This window comes from Monodon monoceros, unplaced genomic scaffold, assembly GCF_005190385.1.
Source record: "Monodon monoceros isolate NGI ecotype Baffin Bay Population unplaced genomic scaffold, NGI_Narwhal_1 Super_Scaffold_10, whole genome shotgun sequence".
Classification (NCBI taxonomy): domain Eukaryota; kingdom Metazoa; phylum Chordata; class Mammalia; order Artiodactyla; family Monodontidae; genus Monodon; species Monodon monoceros.
Window position 1 is genome coordinate 6,331,527 of NW_021703766.1, and position 21,646 is coordinate 6,353,172.

The 21,646-nt window shown below is 41.7% G+C and overlaps 1 protein-coding gene across 2 annotated transcripts; it reads left to right on the forward strand.

Moving 5' to 3' along the window:
- Positions 1–6,615: 6,615 nt before the first annotated feature.
- Positions 6,616–20,932, forward strand: MPHOSPH6 (M-phase phosphoprotein 6). 2 transcript variants are annotated; one of them, XM_029236917.1, is made up of 6 exons: positions 6,637–6,726; positions 8,655–8,731; positions 11,792–11,904; positions 17,035–17,125; positions 19,215–19,309; positions 19,767–20,932. In XM_029236917.1, exons 3-6 carry the CDS (start codon positions 11,795–11,797, stop codon positions 19,897–19,899), a joined length of 429 nt encoding a protein of 142 aa, XP_029092750.1. In that variant the 5' UTR covers positions 6,637–6,726; positions 8,655–8,731; positions 11,792–11,794; the 3' UTR covers positions 19,900–20,932. The 2 variants fall into 2 exon arrangements, with proteins under 2 accessions (XP_029092742.1, XP_029092750.1); XM_029236909.1 differs by lacking the exon at positions 8,655–8,731 and having other exon boundaries at positions 6,616–6,726; positions 19,767–20,465.
- Positions 20,933–21,646: the final 714 nt, after the last annotated feature.

The following is a 21,646-nucleotide window of genomic DNA, read 5'->3' on the forward strand; positions in this document are numbered from 1 at the left end:
GAAGGGAGGAAGGGAGGAAGGAAGGGAGGGAGGAAGGAAGGGAGGGAGGGAGGGAGGGAGGGAGGAAGGAAGGAAGGAAGGAAGGAAGGAAGGAAGGAAGAGACCACATCTTTATCCATTCATCTGTCAGTGGACACTTAGGTTGGTCCTATATGTTGGCTACTGTAAACAATGCTGCAATGAACACAGGGATACAAATATCTTTTCAAATTTGTATTTTCTCCAGACAAATACCTGCAAGTGGAGTTGCTGGATCATATGGTAGTTCCATTTTTAGTTTTTTGAGGAACCTCCAGTTTTCCATAGTGGCTGCACCAAGTTACATTCCCACCAACAGCGCACAAGGGTTCCCTTTTCTCCACATCCTCACCAACACTTGTTTCCTGTCTTTTTGATAACAGCCAATCTGACAGGTGTGAGCTATCTCATTGTGGTTTTGATTTGCATTTACCTGATGATTAGTGGTGTTTAGCACCACTCCACGTGTTTTGACCATCTGTATGTCTTCTTTGGAAAAATGTCTATTCAGGTCCTCTGATTTTTTAATGGAGTTATTTGGTTTTTTGGATATTGTGTTGTATTAGTTCTTTATATATCTTCGACATTAACCCTTTGTCAGATATATCATTTGCAAATACCTTCTCCCATTCCTTGGTTGCCTTTAGATCTGTTGGTGATTTCCTTCACTGTGCAAAAGGTTTTTAGTTTGATATAGTCCCATTTGTTTATTTTTGCTTGTTTCCCTTGCCTGAGGAGATTGCTAAGACCAATGTCAAAAAGGTGACTGCCCAGTTTTCTTCTAGGAGCTTTGTGGTTACAGGTCTTACATTTAAGTCTTTAATCCATTTTGAGTTTATTTTTGTATATGGTGTAAGAAGTGGTCCAGTTTCATTCTTTTGCATGTAGCTGCCCTGTTTTCCCAACACCATTTATGGAAGACACTATCTTTTCCCCATTGTATATTCTTGTCTCCTTTGTCACAGATCAATTTACCATGTGAGCAGGGGTTTATTTCTGGACTCTCTATTCTGACCCATTTTTCTATGTGTACGCTTTTGTGCCAGTACTGTACTTTTGATTACTAGAACTTTGTAGCATGCTACACATGCTGAGCGTGTGATACTTTCAGCTTTGTCTTTCCTTCTCAAGATTGCTTTTGCTATTTGGGGTCTTCTGTGGTCCCATACAAATGTTAGCATTGTTCTAGTTCTGTGAAAAATGCTATGCATATTTTGAAAGGAATTGCACTGAATCTGTAGATTGATTTGTGTAGCACAGACATTTTAAGGATATTGATTCTTCCAGTCCATGAGCACTGTGTATCTTTCCATTTATTTGTGTCGTTTTCAAATTCTGTCGTCTATATGTTATAGTTTTCAAAAGTACAGGTCCTTCACCTCTTTGGTTTAATTTATTGCTAGGTATTTTTTTCTTTTGATGCAATTGTAAATGGGACTATTTTCTATGTTTCTCTTTCTCATAGTTTATCAGTGTATAAAAATGCAACAAATTTCTGCATATTAATTTTGTATCTTGCAACTCTACTGAATCCATCTATTAGTTCTAATAGTTTTTGGTTGTTGGTCAGAGTGATCTTAAGATTAACACAATTCTGTTGTGCCGTTTTTTTGTTTTTTTTAATTTATTTTATTTTTGGCTGCATTGGGTCTTTGTTGCTGCACACAGGCTTTTTCTAGTTGCGGCGAGTGGGGGCTACTCTTCATTGTGGTGCGCAGGCTTCTCACTGAGGTGGCTCCTCTTATTGCAGAGCACAGACTCTAGGCACGAAGGCTTCAGTAGTTGTGGCACGCGGGCTCAGTAGTTGTGGCTCACAGGCTCTAGAGCACAGCCCCAGTAGTTGTGGCGCACGGGCTCAGTTGCTCCGCGGTATGTGGGATCTTCCTAAACCAGGGCTCGAACCCGTGTCTTCTGCATTGGCAGGCGGATTCTTAACTACTGCACCACCAGGGAAGTCCCCATATTGTACAGTTTTTAAATGATGCCATTCTCCTGGTAAAACAGTTCAATAGCTTCACAGGAACTTTCAAACTCCTACCAACTTAACATATGGCCTTTAAGATCTGGCCCCAGGTTGCCTCTCCAGACTTGTCACTTACACAATAGCCATCGTTCAAACACCCTTCCATCTGAATTAAATTCTCCTTCATTACTCCTGCCCCTTTCCCTTTTTTGTCTGGTATATACTTAATTCATCTTGAGGTCTCAGCTTAGGTGTCACTTCCCCAAGGAAGGCTCTCCAAGCTCAAATCCAGATTAGGTTTCCTGCCATAAGTCTTATCCCTGACAGCATTTAAGACCTATATCCTCGTCTGTGGCATACCATCAGGGAAGGGGTATTTTCCCCACCACCTACCAAAGGGCCAGGAACATAAGAAATGCTTTAAAATATTTGTTAAAGAATGAAAAAGGCAGAAGGCAGAAAAAATAGGAGTCTATGACTATTAGTCATAAAGTAGTAAGATTTAGTAGTAAGAGGGAACACATTTTGTGAGAAAGGGAGGTTTGATATTGTATGTCAGTTTCCCAACTGATGCTCCTTATTTGTCCTCCATGGCTGTGTCAACAGAACTCTCCTCCTTCCTGCCTTAAATAGATACTTAACCTTGGCTTTGCTGTTTTGGCTTGTAAAATGATTATCTCTTCTTTGGTTATAGCACCCAATTTCTCTTTAAAGAATTACCCTCGGGCTTCCCTGGTGGCGCAGTGGTTGAGAGTCCACCTGCTGATGCAGGGGACACGGGTTCGTACCCTGGTCCGGGAAGATCCCACATGCCGCGCAGCGGCTGGGCCCGTGAGCCATGGCCGCTGAGCCCGCACGTCCAGAGCCTGTGCTCCGCAATGGGAGAAGCCACAACAGTGAGAGGCCCACGCACGGCAAAAAAAAAAAAAAAAGAATTACCCTCCCCCATTCTGTATAGTCCTAAAGGGACTATAAATCAGGTCTTGACCTCTCTTAGCTAAGACTCAATGAGATTCTCTCCTTGACTTTGAAAAATTGAGTGTCCTAAGAGCAATCACCTGATGCTCATCATTCCTACAGTGGCACTTAGTTCCTGCTTCCTAGATACCTGGGCTGCCCTGGTTTCTGTGCTTTTAACTTGTCCTTGTTCTCAAACCTTATTATGAACTAGTAGAAATGTCCTTCTAATAAATCACCATTTTATTCAATAAGCCATTGTCAATTTCTGGTACTTGCAAAAAACAAAAGAACAAAAGCTAACAGGAAAAGAGAAAAAGAAAGAAGAAAGGGGAAAGGGAGGGGGAAGGGAGGGAGGGAAGAGAAAGAAGAAAAAGAAATGCAAGGTATATATATAATTTTAAATTTTGTAGCAGCCTCATTAAAAAAAGAAACATGAAATTAATCGTAATGCTAGGTTTTATTTAGACCAATACTCAATATTTCAACATGTAGTCAATATGAAAACTCTAAATATTTTACTTTTTTCAAGTCTTTGGAATGTGGTATATATTTTACACTTACAGCCCATCTCAATGCAAACAATAAATTTGCAAAGGCTAAAGTGAAATGCAGTCCTTTCAAAACAATGAAATGTGTATAACAGGAAAATATTTTACACTGCTATAGTTTTTAAATCTAACTAAATTTAAATATTCTGTTACTCAGTCACATTAGCCACCTTTCAAGTGCTCAGTAGCAACATATGACTAGGCTTACTGTACTGGGCTGCACAGCCTTAGACATGATCAGCTCCAAGAGTAAAGACACTCAAGGGATGTGTTCTTGATGGATCTAGTAACTGGAAGGAATTGGAGGTTCTCACACTTCCAACAAATTCCATTATGAAAGGATTCAGAATTGTGTGAAGACCTATGAAAATATCTCTTCCCCCAAAATGATGTTTCCTTGGCTGTGTAACTAAAACAGGTTAACACATTATTGAGTGTGAAACCAATCCTCTGTATTCTACAATTCAACAGCATGGAGAGATCAAGGAGTTATCTTCCCTGTCTGGGAGTTTAATTCAAAGTTAAAATTACATTATTACTTTTAAATCACTTCTCATTTATTACATTTTGATGGGTAGAAAGAGACTTTGGGGACTAGCTTTAATTATAAGTATTTTCTATGTCAAATAAAAATGTAGAATTTTGAAGTTTGAAGAATTTGACCTTCATCCCTCAGACAATAATAGTCATTGTAAATTGTGGAGTAGGTCAGTGGCCATGTGAGGCCAATGTTTCAGGAAAAGGAATCAGAATTCAGTGTGAAAGCAGACTGGTGACAACAGAGGTCCAGAGGGAAGGTCTGGAGCTTCTAGCATCCTTAGCTGGTGTACATATGCTCTTACTTCTGTCAAGAATTGTTTTCCTCCTAAGCTGATAAGACATGTGCCTATCCTTCAAGATCATATTCATAGTCAGCTCTGTTTCCCAGATGCAGACTACAGCATGGATCCCTTCTTCATCTTTGCTCCCACAGAACCTCTTTCAAAATCCTGAACAGAAGTCAAATTCACAGAGGCAGGAAGTGGTATAGTGGTTACCAGGGGAGGAGGGAATGAGGAGTTATCGTTCAATGGGTAGAGTTTCAGTTTTGCAAGATGAAAAGTTTTCTGTGGATATATGGGAGTTACGGAGGCACAAAACTAAATGATTGGAAGGCCTTTCCCCAGGCTAACTCCTCCCCTTTCAGATCTCAACTTAAATGTCCCACTTTTAAGAGTCCTTCCCTTTTACAGGCCAGAATGGTTTAGGTGCCCTTACTATACCCTCTCATGAGCCCCATACTTTTCATGTAGGGCTCTTATTATAACTGTAATTAATACCTAATTTTGTGTCATATTCGTTTGCTAGGGCTCCCATAACAAAACAGTTATGACCAGGTGGCTTAAACCACAAAACTTTATTTTCTCACAGTTCTGGAGGCTGGAAGTTCAAGATGAAGGCATAGGCAGGTTTGGTTTCTTCTGAGGCCTCTCTCCTTGGCTTTCAAATGGCCACCTTCTCACTGTGTCTTTCCCCCTGTGCATGTGCATTCCTGGTATCTCCCTGTGTGTTCAAATTTCTTCTTATAAGGACACCAGTCAGATTACATTGGGACCCACTCTAAGGGCCTCACTTTAACTTAATCACCTCTTTACAGGTCCTGTTTCCAAATACAGCCACATTCTGAAACAAAATTCTGATGAATTTTGGAGGGACACAATTCAACCCATAACATGGGATCACCTCTACTGTTCCCACTTGGTCAACTCTCTGACAACTCATCTCGTTCTCATTTCAGGACCTTTACAGTCGCTATTTCCTCTTCTTGGTACACTCTACCTCCAACCCTTCATCCAACAGGTTTTTCTCAGCTTTCAAGCCTTGGCATCTATCACATCATCATTTTCTTTCTGCCATGGCACTCAGCAGAATGTCAGCTCCAGAAAAGGGAGGTCATGTGTTTTTACGCACTAGTGTAGCTCAGAGATTAGCCCAGTGTTTCACACGCACACGTGAATGAGTAAGTTTCTATAACCACTTACCACATTATCATGACTTTCTGAGAAAACCTGCCAGGGCATGGCCATGTTTTATTCATGTGTCAGCTCTCTGGTCAACCTCAGCTCTAACACTTACTAGCTGTGTAAACTCTGGTAAGTCCCTTAACCTCTCTGGGCCTCAGGTTCCCAGACGAATACCTTCTTCAGAGTTCTTATGAGGATTAAATAAAATAATACACGTGGGATACCCAGCGTAAGAATTCGGCATACAGTGTACGCTATCAGCTGAAAAGCTACTAGGCTGGGTGTTTTCCAAAGTGTGGCAGCTGTGAACGGCGTGAAAACTGTCTTTAGGTGATACACGGAGCATTAAAAGTATCAAGTTGGCAACGTTCTTTTAATTCCTCGGATTAAAACAAGGTCATGTTCTCATGCTCATATGTCTTTGACATCTACCTCTTCCTATTCTTCCTCGTTGACAGATCATTCAGGTTCAGAGACGCACACACCAGTTAACAGGTGGATTTAACACTGTCTGTAAGGGCCATTCTGCGGCCAGGCCGCCTGGGTTCATCCCCCACCTCCCTCCCTCTGGCTTTGGGCTAGCTCTGGAACCTGCCTGTACCTCAGTTTACTCAACTGTAACAAGGGGATAATGACCGCCCCATAGGGTTATCGAGGATATAAAATGAACTTATGACACGTAAAGTGATGCAGAACTTAGAAAGCCCGCCAGCCACGTTAGAAACACGTGAAAGAAACGGTCGGGGGCGTGGGGGCGACGGCTGCTGTGGCAACTATCTCAAAGGTCTCACCAGGGTGACTGGGTCGGCGAGGCAGGACTGGGTCCGTGAGGCGGGCGGCGCTCAGCCGGTGCGCGGCCTGAGGGGCCCCTCGGGGAAGGCCGACAGCGGCCAGGACTCCGGCCTTCTGCGGCTGCGGCTGCGGCCTCTTTGGGGTCTCCTTCCCGGCGTCAAGTCGCTGTCACTCCTGCTTTGGCGGCCGCGCCTCTTCCCTGAGCTTCTTCACTAGGCGAGCGCTCCCTGAGGCGACGCGCGAAAAGCGCGGGCCAAGGTGAAGCGCGAAAAACGGGGGCGGAGCCACGGGGCTGAACGACGCGATGTACGTAAGCAGGAGCCGACGCGCACGCAGCATCGCGCATGCGCGGCGGACCTAGTGGCGGAGCGCTGCTGCAGCGGTGCTCAGTATGGCGGCCGAACGCAAAACTAAGTTGTCCAAGAACCTGCTGCGCATGAAGGTGCGGGGACGCGAGGGATGCGGGTCGGGCGGCGGGAGTACCCGGTCTTCCAGACCTGGCTAGAGCCGAGGCGGCGGGCGTATGGGGGCATTCGAGAGGCCCCGGAGGACCTCCAGCTCTCGCGGTCGTTCACTCACTTAGCGCCTGCTCTGAGTTAGGCACTGGGAACCGGATTATAAATCCGTCGGATTCTCTTTTAAAGCCCGGGGCCGGATAGGAGAGACGCCTAAGCAGGCAGTTAGGATGCAGTGTACTAAGTGCAGTGATGCTAGAGTCGCCGGAAGCCCCTGGAACTTACTTGGGCTTCTGAGGGAAATGGCGTCTAGTAGAGACTGAAGGGTAGGTGGGAGGGTTGGGTACACAGCGGCATAGACTGTGGGGAAAGCGAGTTCAGAAGTCTGAGAGGCAAAACCCAAAAAAGCCGTTATTTCCAAGAACTAGAGGTCGTTCAGTATGTCTGGAAGGCAAGTAGCAAGAAATGGGCCCGGAAAAGGAGACAGTAATCACAAGATGCAAGAAATTTTAGGCCAGGTTAAGGATTTTTTTCTTTTATCTTGTGAGCGTTGGGAAGCAGTTGCGCACCGGGGAAAGTATCATGAGCTGTGCTTTTTACTTTTCACCGTTACTTTAACTGTCCAGTGGAGAATACATTGGTGAAAGAAAGACCCGACAAGGGACCAAACTGCAGTCATAACGACCAGCTAGAACTAATGATCTGGGTGAGGGGTTTCAGGTGATGGTGGGAATGGAGAGAATTTTAACAGTTGAGGTGAAAGTGAATTATGTCACCCAACTTGAAAGAAAAGTGATTTTCAGATTTGAAATTGAATCAGTTTAACCAAATAATTTCAGAGTTGTGTGGGGGAAGACAAGGGTGTATGAAATGAATACAGGAATTAAAACAAGAGAAACACCCAAGCCTTAAAACTTAATAGTAGTGGCAAACATACTATGTGGTAGACATTCAGTGCTTTGCATATTATAACGTGTGAAATCCACGTAATAACCCTTTGCGGTGGGCACGATTATTATCCCTCTCTTACAGCTGAGGCACCTGAAACAAGAAGTAGGTAACTTGCCCAAAGCTACACAGCAATAAAGAATATTGGCAGGACTTAAACTCAGGCAGTCTGGCTTCCAAGCCCCTGCTCTTAATTACTATCTGTACTGCTTGTTGCTGAACACCACTCATAGATGCAGACTGTTAGCTGTCATGTTTACAGAATAATGGAATTTCCAGTGAAGGGAAGCAAGGCATGAGTAATGTTTTGAAAGATTGGAGAGTAAATGTTGCATGTGCAAGACATGAATGGAGTTGAGCTAGGGTGTAACTAGGGATGAATAGGGAGAGTGAGGGTGCAGGGTAAATCATAGCATAATTTATCATTTCTAAAGTACTTCTTTCAAGCATATTAGCAACATTTGGATCTTTACTGAACAGAGTTTTTATTTTTGCTTATGGTTTGTAACATGTAAGTTTCAGAGAAGTGGACTGGCAAAGCAGACATTGAAAAGATTTTAGCAGTTGTTTTAGCTCTTGGAATAAGTCAAGTGAAGATGTGCTGGGTAATTAGGGCTCAGACCAACTATCTGACTCTTCAATTAGGAAGGAAGAAGTTAACTTAAAAAAATTATCCACCCCTACTTGAGTGATTGGGGAGGACACAACTGGACATTGGAAGCAAAAGAGAGAGAAAAAAATTACCCAGGTTCTCTATGTGGGTTAGCAACTTCAGCCATTGATGAGAAAGAACTTACTGGCAGGATACCAGGAGACACAGTGTATACAGATAGAGTGGGGTATCCTTTGAGAAGCAATGGAGCAGCTGCATTCGGTTTCCTTATCTAGCGTAGCTGTTCAGCCAGAGCTAATTGTAGAGTAAGAATGAGAAAGTTGAGGATTTAATATTGACTTATTTGTTTTCTAGCGTACTCGAATTCCTCTGTCTTGGTCAGCTATTGGGGGCTGGAGGATGATCCTGAGCAGAAGTAGAAAGTAAAGGAGGTAGGTGGAAGGGCTGTCAGTATGATGGAGCGGTTGTAGAGAGGGTACTTACTTGTGATTTTAGCTCTTTTGGACTCTTAAGACAGAAATGAGTGAATTTTTTCTGTAAAGAGACTTCAGTCTTGTGGGCCAAACGGCCACTGTTACAGCTACTCAGCTCTTCCATTGTGGCTCAGAGGCAAATGAGTATGACCTTGTTCTAGTAAAGCTTTATTTACAACAATATACATCCAGCCTAAGGACTGTACTAGTTTGTGAGACCTGCCGTAGGCCGTCAGTTGTGAGTAAAGTTAAATCACTATCTTTAGAGTATGTTCTTAGATGCTGTAGAGTCAGGAGAATTGGGGAGTTTCTTGATTCATATTCACAGGATGATCTGTCCTTTCCATGTGTACAGAATGCGTATGTGTGTGTGTGTGTGTATTTTGTATACCATAAATAATATCTACCTGACTAAAATTAAGAGGTAAAAGGGCAGTTGGGCAGGACCGATGAGTTTCACCACCAAGAGTATAAGTGATGAAATGAAGCATCTAGGTTTAAAGAGAGCCATCCAAGAAAGGGAGTCTGGAAAAATAAGACAAGTCTAGACTCACGTTCAGAGAAAATTTATTGAGTTCCTCTCAGGTACCAAGTACTGCCTGAGTACCAGTAATACAAGATGAACAAAAGACATGGTCTACTATTCATAATTTTAGTCTTTTGGGAGGCACAGAAAAAGCATAATGAGCCAGTGTTCATAAGGCTGTCTTAGAAGTAGGAAAAGGTATTCTTTTATGGGAACAGACCTGAGAAGAGCTTGGCCAAAAAAGTCAGGGAAGACCCAAAGGACACATGCTCTGGGCCTTCCCAGAGAAATATTTTGCCAGGCAGAAAATTGAAGCATGATGTTGAGTAGCAGAGGCAGAGGAGTGGGAAGTCCAGGGTATGCATTACAGAAATTGCCAATTCTTCTTTCCTATGGTGAGGCTATAGACACAGAGGTGAAAGGATGAGGACTACAAAACACTTTAGATAGATTGCAAACATTTATGTTTATTTAAAATAATGATAGATTCACAAGAAGTTGCAAAAAATGTAGAGAGATGCCGTGCACACTTCACCTCCCTGTCTTATATTGCTAGAGTACAGTGCAAAGCCAGGAAATGGACAGTGGTACAATCCACAGAGCCTGCTCAGATTTCACTGTTTTACATGCACTCCTTCATGTGTGGGGGCAGGTGTATGTGAGAGTGTTTATCATGTGTAGATTCATGTAACCATTACCACATTCAGGATACAGAATTGTTCCGTCACCACCAAGTTCCCTTGAGCGACCCCTTTGTAGCCACGCCCACTCCCTTCTATCATGCCTAACCTCTGACAACCACGGATCTGTTCCCCATTCCTATAATTGTGTTACTTCAAAGATGTTTTATAAATGTAATCATTACAATGTGTAACCTTTTGAGATTGACTTTTTTCACTCAGTGTAATTCACTTGAGATCCTTCTAGGTTATTGAGTCAATCAGTAGTTCCTTTTTATTGCTGAGTAATATTCTATGCTATGGATGTACCATATACTTAACCATTCACCTCTTGAAGAGTATTTTGGTTGTTTCCAGTTTGGGGCTGTTGCATATAGAGCTGCTGTGAATATTCTTGTATAACTTTTTGAGTGAATGTAAGTTTTCATTCCCTGGGATAAATGCCCAAGAGGACAGTTGCTGGGTTCTATGGTAAGTGGATGTTTACTTGTGTAAGAAATTGTCAAGCTATTTTCCACAGAGGTTATACCATTTTACTTTCTCACCAGCAGTGTAGGAGTGATCCAGTTTCTCTACATCATCATCAGAACTTGATGTTATCACTGTATTTGTGAACATTTTTCAAGTCTTGTCATTTCATTTTGTAGCCTTTGGTAAAGCCCTTATGCCTAAAAATGCTTGTGTTTTTGGAAGAGCTGGAGTAGAGGGGAAAGTAATATGGCGCCTGGATAAGGGAAATAAATGGGGATTAATGGAACCCAGTGGAACCCTAGACCTAACTTCTGGGGTGCTCCTGGATGTTTTCTGAATTTATTTTTTCCCATATTGATACTTCATCATTTTGCTGCAGTTAACTTCTTGGTTTGTTCATCTGTCTCCTGAGGAAATATAGTTATTGTTTGTGCTAGGAAGAGACTAACAGCAGGACTGGCCTGTTCTGAGTTGAGCTTCTGCAGATTTTAGAATAAAGTGCAGCCGTAGAGTTGATGAGCGTTTCAGAAGATAGATGTAGGTGAAGAGCAGTGGGGTTACAGATACAGCTTTGCGGCCATCTGTGTTCACAGAGCCCTTACAATGCATCATTCGGCATGCTGGTACTGATGGAGATGATCCAAACACAGTCCCTGCCCTGAAGGTCTTCAGAAAAAACAGATACTCAAGAAATTAAAATGTCCTGAGACTAGTTGAAGCTGCCATGGGAAGCTTCTAGGAGAGAGATGCTGATTTCTCCTGCAGCTGTCAGGGACGATTTTACAGAGATGGAGTAGCCTTACCTATGTCAGAAGGGCTAGAAATTGGCCAGGTGGAAGAACTTGAGAAGGGCATTACAAATCCAGGTCAGCAGGTGCAAAGGCCGATGGGCTTCCCAGGTCAGAGAGACGTTCGGATAGTACTGAGCATCCTCTCTTTTGTGCCCCCCTCACTTTCTGTCTCAACCTGCCTGTCCTGCTCTGTGGATCAGTCTTTTGTCTTAGCCCTTGCTCACTGGCTATTATGTAAAACTGAAATATTTAACATGATACTTATTGAATACAGTTGGGGGTTTTTGCCTGTTCTATTAAATCAGAAAAACTAAAATGTGGTAAAGCTCTTTTAAAGTCTTCTAAAGGAAGTACATATGTTGCTTTTTATGTGCTCTAGCAGGCTCCCTCCTGAAGTGGTGTTGTCAAGGGCAGGGCTAAGCTGCTTGGTCACCCCACCCCCACCCATGAGACAGGATTTCCAGAGAAATGAGGGAGGGCAGGTTGAGTTTTCCTCAACTGTAAGCTGGGAAAAATAGTTGCTGACACTGATTTTGTTTCGTTTTGACAGTTCATGCAAAGGGGACTGGACTCAGAAACCAAGAAACAACTAGAAGAGGAAGAAAAGAAAATCATTAGTGAAGAGCACTGGTACTTGGATTTGCCCGAGCTTAAAGAGAAAGAGTAGGTTTTTTATGACACTTTGGGCGTTCAAAGGGAAATCCCTGTAAATGTGATTGATCATTGCATGACATAAAACCCATGAAATAGTATCTATTCAGTTTCTTGAACTAGACTTGCAAATTTTTTTAAATTATTAAGTCTGTAAGAGTTCTAGTTTGATTTATACATTTTTATTGGTCCTCGGCCATCATTTATAACATCGTTCTTTTTTTTACATTGAATAAAGGAATCCAGCCTGTATATCTCTGGTAATAACTGGAGACCTTTTATGAGAATCAGTTATGTGCTCTGTATCATATTAAGTTCTGAAGATTAGATGTGTTCTTCAAGCCTCTCCAGTTTTGTTTCAGTAACAGAGTTCTCCATTAGGCTGAGCTTTGTAAAGGCAGGTCAAGAATGTTTTGTTTATTTTCTTTTTTTTAATTTTTGCCATTAATACCAGTCATCTTAGCTAAGATGAATTGAGTCTATAGTGTGTTCTAGGAACTGGGCTAAGCACTTTACATCTCTTAATTATTTAGTCCTCATAGCAAACTTGAGAGCTGGCTACTATCATTCCATCCATTTTATAGTTGATGAAACTGAAGCTTAAGGGAGGGTAACTAGGCCAGGGTCACCAGCTAGTCGTTACTGAAGCTTGATAACACACTAGATCATTTCTCTTCCACATCTAAGCTTGGTTGATGCATGATAAATTTTGAATGAAGGAGTGAAGGATTCACATCATCAATTAATTTTTCTAAGTTCTTCTGGAAGCTACTTATCATTTCTCCTTGATGCTTTTCTTGCCTTGGTAACCTCTGTGGTGTGGCAGTTTTATTTAAATTTTGTCAAATGACTGAAGATGCTGCTTATTGTCTCCAGGCCCATTTATGTCTTTCCTTTCCATACCTCGTAATTTATTTTCTTTTTAACACATTGTTTTCCATGGTTCATTTGGCACGCTTCTTCTGAATCTTTTCTGGAAGGTTAGACATGCTTCTCTAAAGATAGAAAGTACGTCCCACCAGGAGGGATGGAAGGAAGGTATTTTGTTTTCTCTGCTTGCTTCTCAACTTGCTTTTCTCTTGCTTCTCAGAGGAAGCAAGATGTTAGTGAGGAAGGCAAAGATGATGCTGAAGATGGTATGGATTTGGGAGCAGGGGCTGGTAGAAAGGGACTGTTACTGGTAAGGAGCTATAATTTAGTTTTATGCCTTGGCTAAACTTGCTCGAAGTTTTGCCACATGTTTTGTTACTTGGCTTTTATTGAAAAGCAAGACAGTTTGTATCCTGTTTTCAGTATTGTTTTTTTTCCCCCCACACAGCATGTTAGTCCCAGAAAAATGACCTCTAGATTCCTTTCCTAGGGAGGTAGGTGTCTCAGTCTGTTCAGGTACTATAACAAAATACCACAGGCTGGGAAGCTCATGAAGAACAGAAATTTATTTCTCACAGTTCTGGAGGCTGGAATTTTAAGATCAGGATACCAGCATGGTCATATTTTGATTATGGCCCTCTTCCTGGTTCATAGCCAGCGCCTTCTTGCTGTGTCCTCACCTGGTGGAAGTGGCTAAGGATCTCTGTGGGGTCTCTTTCCTAAGGCCCTAAACCCTTCATGAAACCCCACGCTCATGACTTATGTACTTTCCAAAGGCCTCACCTCCTAGTACCGTCATCTTTGAGGGTTAGGATTTTAACATATGAATTTGGGGGTGGGGGGGACAAACATTCAGACCACAGCAGCAAATAATAACCTTTTGCCATCATTCAGTGTCCTATTTATGTATAGGAACGAATTATCAGTTTAGGATGTTGGCAGGAAGAGATGACACTGTCAAATTGGGTAATTTGAGGAGCGTATAACAGAGACCACCAAAGTGTGAGCAGGTGTAGGGAAGCCACTGTGGACAGTGCATCACCTTGGTGGCTTGTATAGTAGAAATAATTTCCACTCCAGGCCTGGAGGATCAAGGGGAGGGAATGGTTACTGAATCTCAAGACAGGCTGTGTGGAGAGAGCATCTTACAAGAGTTGCTACCTTTATTTGAGGGCACGGCCAGCCCAAGTAATCCCATAGGAAGGGAGCCAGCCGTTCCAGACAGCAAAGGAGCCCTTCCATGTATTACATTCAGATCAGCCTCCCAAGGCATTGATGGGGGGCGGGGAGAGTGGGGAATAGATCTGGAGGGGTAAATGGATGGTATGTCCCTGGGGTGTGTGTGTTTTAACACCCCAAATAGGGAGAGAGTGGAATGGATTGGTTAATTAAGTGCATGGACTCTGGAGACAGGCAGACCTGGGTTTGATGCCCATCTCTGCTACTTGCTTACTTGGGATCTTGGGCAAGTTATTGAACCTGTCTTGTCATTTGTATATTGGGTGTGATAATAGTATCTGTCACTTACATTATGAGAAGTAAATGAGATAATGTATGTGAAGCAGTGACCACAGTGCCCGGTATAAAACACAAGAAATGTTAGCAGTATATGTGTTTCCTTATACTTGAATATTATGAAATTCACCCACTCTTTTTGCTCATTTGTGTCTGTGAATCTTTACTTGGTATTGTCATCTGAATTATTGCAGAGGGTTACTGCTATCTGTGAAACTGGAGATTCCATTGTGTATATGCTCTGGGAGTCTAGAGGTTGCCATTCAGCTGCACTGGGCTATAACTCAGTGACTGTTAGGGCTGTTCAGTGTTCATACCTCCCCTTATAGGACACCCCTAGCCAGTGACCAGGCTATGTAGGCGGCTGAGGGTCTGGCTTCTTTGTCTCAGCTTGGAACAACTGCAGGGCTTCCTAGAGTTTCTTGTAGGGGCTGAGGTCTTGGCATAGCCACGTTGCAAGTCAGCTTCTCCCTCAGCCCAGTCTTGAAGTCTTCGTTTCCATAGAGGGGCATCTGCCACGCAGCACTCACCAGTAAAACTTCTGCACGTAACTGTCTCAGAGACTGTTTCCAGGGAGCCTGACATAAAATACTTAGGAATACTAGGAATAGAATTTACCAGATCCAAGTTTTTGCTGTGTTGTGGCTATATGGTTTTTCTCGAAAGGATGTGCCGTGGTATAGAGGATGTGAGTATAGCCATTTTAGTTGCTCCTTTGCCATAGGATGTTGTTTAAAAAGTATTTTTGCCTTCTGTGCTTCTCGTGCTTGTGCATTGTGGCCTGATGAACTTTAAGAACTGTGAACTCTGAGATTGACCCTACTTAGCAAACTGACAAGTTAGCCTGCCACAGTTTCATGGATACTGGTGGAAGGTACGAGATTCCTGAGTCAAAGACAGAGGACTTTATTACTCACAGCACAGCAGGCAGCATGAGCATCACATTGGCATCATTTCCCCTAATCCCAGGGAGGAGGATGTGGCACCCACAGTAGGTTTGCATCACAGCAAAGTCCTGAGCTTAGGAAACCTGAGTCTTTGATACTAGACTGCAAACAGACTTGCCCTTGGCTCCAATGGAGGCATTATCTTTATTATACTGGGCATTAAGCAAGTCTGCGCTTTGCTCCAGAGGAAGAATGAAGGCAAAGCTCTGCCTTTCAAAGCTGTTCACTGTGCATATATCCTTAAAAAGATATTTCGGAACAAAAGGGCATTTAGTGCCTCACTCACAAGGTGTGCTAAAATGAGAGAGTCCCATAGAGAATTATTTCTTAGCAGTGAGTTTTTGCCCTGTTTTGCCTTGCATATTATTTGTGGCATATTATTTTAGGCAAGTTTGTTTATTTTTTTCTGAGCAGTAGTTTCTCATCTGCAAAAGTAGATGAATATTTCCCTTATTTGCTAACTGAATTAGTGTCGCTCATCATTGAAACTATGCTGTAGATAACAAACCACTTATGCTCCTTTTTATATTAATGTTACAGTTATTGGGCCAATAGAAACCCATGGGAAAGCCCTCTGAGGGGCCAGTGGCCCTACTATGAATCCTTTCCTGGCCTTTGGGTCCACCTCTTAACTTAAGTGAATGCTTAAATGCATATGTATGGTGCTTTCCTGAGGGAGATGATTTACTGGGGACATTGGTGATGTTTTATCACCTGTACTTCACAAGAAACGAGATCGGCCGGTTGAAAGGGAATCCCTAGTTTATGGAAGAGGCTGAACAAAAAGTTCAAGAGAACATGTGCCTAAATTTTTTGGTTACAGTTGGCGGGCTGGTTTGGTACCAGTTGCTCCCTTGTGGCCAGGAGTGGAATAACCTTCTTCATGTTTATCCATTGTATAAGTCTGTTATTTTTTATCTGGCCCCCCTCTAGAATGTAACCTCCATGAGAGCAGAGCCTCTCAGTAATGGCTGTCTCCCCAGCTCTAGAACAGTGCCTGGCACACAGTTTGGTTTAACAAGCGTTTGCCAAGTGAGTGAATGAATGAGCACATCTTGACAAGAAGCAGGGCAGGATTGCTTGACAAGGAACAATCTGCCGTAAAGGCCAAGTATTTGCTTTCCTGGCTTGCTTTATGGTTGATTGCTGGGCTGTAGTCGGATATGCTTACCTGGAATTGGGGTCATACACTGGTGACTCACGGGAGAATCCCTTTTGGAGACTGAAACATTCACACTTGCATCACATTTCCAGGGCAACAGTGCCTCCTGGATGCCCTCTCAGCAGCAGTGTCATTTTTACCAGGGTGGTTTTGTAGCTTGATTTTGGTTTGGAGCCAGCCACCTAGCTACCCTGTTTCTGCCCATTTTCCAGTTCTGCTCATCCAGCTCTCCCATTGATTCTGTGAGATACCAGTATCCTTATAATAAATTACTTCTCTACTTAAGTCATCCAGGGCCAGTCGTTATTTACAGCTAAGAGCTCCAATTAAAACACTCTTTTAAAGCTACCTAGGACACTAACTAATTTCTGCAGATTTAATAAAAACTTGGTGGGGGGTATAAACGTCAACGAACCTTTGCTTCACTTTTGGAAAATTCAGGTGCCCTGCCGCTCTTGCCTCCTAATGCTTTTGTTGACCAAATTAATCAGTTTTTATTTCTAATCCTAGGTCAGAAATATTACTGTATTTTTTCTTGATTCCGCTGAGAACCATAAGATGTATTTTTCATTTGAAATCTTGACTTTTATCTGCTGTGCTTTGTTATAAGTAGTCATGGTATTAATACAGGTTTATTTTCTCGTCTAGGAGTTTCATAATAGAAGAGCAGAGTTTCTTGTTATGTGAAGATCTTCTCTACGGAAGAATGTCATTCAGAGGATTTAATCCTGAGGTTGAGGTATTAAATATAATTGCTTCACATTTAAGATTTTTCCAATTGAATTCTTTCTGCTTATAATTGGGTTTAGGTTTTTCCCCACCAGATACCATTTCTCCTCATTATATAGAAAATAGCAAGTCTTGAACTATTGCCGTAGCTATTTAAAGAAATTATAGGCATTGCAGTCTAGTTTTATGATAGAATTGAGTAGATAATTTAATATAGCAGTATATAGTCCCGGAAAGTGCCACTGTTAAGTGTTAGAATTTTACCTCAGTTCTTTTGCAGGAATGTCAGGATTTTATTCATATGATGCTATTACAAAAAATTATTTTCTGGCATCTATAAATGTATCTTTTCTAGTGGAAAAAATGTTACTTAAAATTTGAGTAATTTGACTTTTTAATGGACAGGTTTTAATCCAAGCTTGTAAATAGATTTTTAAATGAATCTTTGAAAAGTTTGTCTGAAAACGAAATATTCAGCTTATAACTGAGACGTTCATTTTAATTTTCCTGCCTCGGGTTTGTAGAGAAGCACAGACCTTCGTTTAACAAATAACTATTACAACTCTGGCTTATATATTGAAAGCCATCTGTCAGGTACTTGACCAACCAAATGGAGGTTTGTGGTATAAAGCTTTAGTTTTGTAACTATCACTTGAAGCCACGGTTTCTTAGCCCTGGCACTTTTGACAATTGGGGCCAGATTATTCTTTATGGTGGGGGCTTTCCTGTGCACTGTAGGATGTTGAGCAGCATCCCTAGCTTCTACCCTCTACCCACTAGATACATATATACACCCCAGTTGTGACCCCTAAAAATGTGTCCAGACATTGCCAGAGGTCCCTTGGCAAGCAAAATCATACCCGGTTGAAAACCAGTTCTCTCAGGATGCTTATAGGAACCACAGTTAACCAAACTAAATGCCAGAGTTTATTTAAAGATTGTAGGTTGATTTTCTTTCTCTTCCTTTTTTGAGGGGATATGATAATTAAGGTGTTAAATTTACTTTACACAGAATCAACACAAAGTGTTTGTTTTTAATATATTTCCTTGTTTTGGCCTGCTTACGCTTTAGATTAGGAAGACAAAGAGGACAATGGGGTGAAAGGGAAAAAAAGATAGCAAAGATTATGAGTGGATGATGCCCAGAGACTAGGGTATTGGGCAGGCAAGGACTCCAAAGTATGTCTGATACAGTGGGAAAAGGAGTTGATCTGGCCCTCCAAATTTGACGTGGGAAGTTATTAGAAAATGACTTTAATCACTGGCACTCTGTAACACTGAATATATTCTCTCTGGGAAAGGTTTTGAACTGTTTGGCTTGCAGGTCTGAGCTGTCATAAATTGTGAGAAAAGTTCAATGTACCTGGTTATAAAAAGAATGATACCAACTTGAGAGTACTTACTTTATTATAAGCAGGATGAACTTAGAATACATTTTTTTATATCTATGTGTTTCTAGTGATAAGAGGTAGTGTTCTTTTTTTTTAAGTCTGTCAGAGGATAACTATCAAGAAAAGGTTAATGTGAGAAAAAGAAATGAAGGAGAGACCCATGATGCGTGGACATCATGTAGAAATCAGTGCGTTATCCACCCGCGTGTTCAGGGGTGAGGAAGGTCTCCTAATTATACCAGAGCCAGCCTTCCAGTTCTTCCAGCAGTTTGCTGCTCCCCTTCCTCAACCACCACCAAAAACTACATTTAAAATTACTCTTGACTGTAGTGTTTCTCCCATTTGGCTCAAAGTTGGGAAGTTCAAAAAGTATCTGAAAGTTTACTTCTTCTTTCCCCCAGTCACTAGATTGTGTCAGCAGTGTGCCTGCTTTAGATACAAGTAACTAATAAATTTATGATCTAAAACACATTTAAATTCATTAACAGTAAGTCTAATCTAGTGGAACTTTGTCTTATTATTATTTTAATTCAGAGCTGGCTTCTATCTGCTTATTGTAGAATAAAGTATTATAGAGAATCCCTTATAAATTTTGGTTAGTCCTATAGATTCTGTGGCTTCTGTGTCTCTACCTTCAAATACGTTTGACACCAGTTCCTTTAACAAGCTTTTTCCAGCCCTGCTAGTCCCCATTGTTGTATTTTTCAGAAATTAATGCTTCAGATGAATGCTAAGAACAAAGCAGAGGAAGTTGAAGAGGAAACAGTGGAGCTCGATGTGTCAGATGAAGAAATGGCTAGAAGGTAACTATTACCTTGGACCAGCTTTATAATCTGAGCCCAGCATTCACTGTCTCTCACATGTGCACTCTTTCCGCATGGTGACTGGACTACCGTACCTTTGAAGGGAGTACCCCAGCAGGGAGTCATCTTGGCTTAGTCATCTTCTAACATGGCCTGGGGTGGATTTATACCTGTCACAGGCTGGCAAATTGAGGGCTTATTTCTAGTGCTGCTTCTAATACATATTTTAAAATATACATCTCAGTTTATTTAGGATAATGGAAAACCAAAACCAAAAACAGTGAAGAATTTAATCGTTCATAGAGAAGTTCATAAATTTTAAATCAGATGGTTTCTTTTAATCAAAGTTTTGATTTTTCTTATTCTTTGTTACGTACTTGGTTTGATATTCTTGACAAGTCTTGAATCCTACCTTTTTTATTTGAAACTAAACTTGTTGTGTATATCATCTTAACAGATACGAGACCTTGGTGGGGACAATTGGGAAAAAGTTTGCCAAAAAAAGAGACCGTGCCAATTATGAAGAAGATGAAAATGGAGACATAAAACCAATTAAAACAAAGAAGATGTTCTTAAAACCCCAAGATTAAAACTGATGGCTTAAGATATGGCTCAGGGATGCCTTGTGAGAATTAGCACATTTTGGAACTCATTCTGTTGGTTCCTCTATAGTTATTAATGCTGTAATGTTTATTTGTAAAGAAATGTATAACTTTGGAAACATGCTGTTTTTGGAACAGATGTGTGTTGGATGTTATACATCCTTTGCTTAATGGTATTCATCAAGAGTGGATTTTTAACCCTTGATCTTCAACTGTACATAGGTACGTGGTTGCTTCGTAAAAAATTTTTTATGTCAGATTTTTTTAATATAGTTCTCCAGTCACTGACCTTGAATTGACTCATGTAAACTGATACCAGTGTTTAAATTGCCCTTATGTTTATAATCATGTCAAGTCAGTTCATACATATACTTCGGAATCAAATGTCATGAGAATTTATTATATGTAAATTCATCAAGAACAAACATGCCTCTCCAGGCTGAAATATTTCCATGCTACCAAGTCAATGTCAGTGTGTGGAGTTATGTTTTTTTGTTTAAAGCCTTTAATTAATTAAGAAAAAAAATTGTTCTGTAATAAATACCTGTTTTCATGTACTTTTTCATTCTCTTATACTTTCAAATAATAATTTTAGTCTAATTCAGTATTGGAGCTTTTGTCCAATTAGTAACTTTTAAAAAACAGCCATTAATTTAGAATATGGTGATGTATTAGGTTGAACCGTAAGAAATTGCCTTGGGCCTCCCTGGTGGCACAGTGGTTGAGAGTCCACGTGCCGATGCAGGGGACACGGGTTCGTGCCCCGGTCCGGGAAGATCCCACATGCCGCGGAGCGGCTGGGCCCGTGAGCAATGGCCGCTGAGCCTGTGCGTCCGGAGCCTGTGCTCCGCAACGGGAGAGGCCACAACAGTGAGAGGCCCGCATACCGCAAAAAAAAAAAAAAAAAAAGAAATTGCCTTTCATGGGTCAAAAACAATTATCGATTTTTGATAGTTCAGCCCAGTAGAATTTACCGCCAAGCAGACCATCTCCTAATCTGAACCTTATTCTAAGTAGTAAATACAGAAGCCCATGGAATTAAGTGTGTAGGTGTGTCTGTCCGTCTGGAGATATGTACCTAGGACATCTAAGAAATACTGATTTCATCTAATTATGTTCCCAGCAATTAAATGAGGTGCATTTCTCCTCTCTCTCTGAATCTCCTTAGATTCAGATTGCTCTGTGACCTCAGTTCTCTGGTGAGTTATGAAGAGGTTGTGACTTTGAAGTTAATCTGACTCTAATTCATTGTGAAGGTGAGGACAGTGCACCTTCTGGCTCCCTACATCCTGGGGCAGAAGCTCGAAGTTTTTCACAGTGCTTCGCTGGCACCACAATCCATGGATTTGTGGAATCCCTCAAGATATTCTGCACAGCCTTACTTCCAATAGCTGAACCCATTTCCCAATAGAAGAAGTGGAGCAGTGGGCTTGTGCCTCTGGAATTCACTGGTCTTAGCACATACCCCAACACCCAGGAGCAGTGGGTGTAATAGGATGGTGGAATGGTCTACTGAAGATTCAGTCATGGCCCTAGGTGGGGTACAACACTCCATCTTACAAAATGTAATTTATGTTTTGAACCACTGACCTCTCAGATGGGGCTGTTGCTTTCATCATGGTCAGAATGTATGGTCTGGGATCAACAGAGGCAGAGGGAGTGGCTCCTCTCACTGTTACACCCAATAACCCACTTAGGCATTTTGCTTCCTGTCCCTCAATTTTGACCTCCATTG

What these genes read in the sequence shown, in the direction of transcription:
- MPHOSPH6 (XM_029236909.1), top strand. Translation starts at nt 6,676, where the DNA reads ATGGCGGCCGAACGCAAAACTAAGTTGTCCAAGAACCTGCTGCGCATG. An exon ending in AGAACCTGCTGCGCATGAAG is followed by an intron (nt 6,727 to 11,791) that starts GTGCGGGGACGC and finishes TCGTTTTGACAG; the next exon opens with TTCATGCAAAGGGGACTGGA. An exon ending in CCCGAGCTTAAAGAGAAAGA is followed by an intron (nt 11,905 to 17,034) that starts GTAGGTTTTTTA and finishes TTTCTCGTCTAG; the next exon opens with GAGTTTCATAATAGAAGAGC.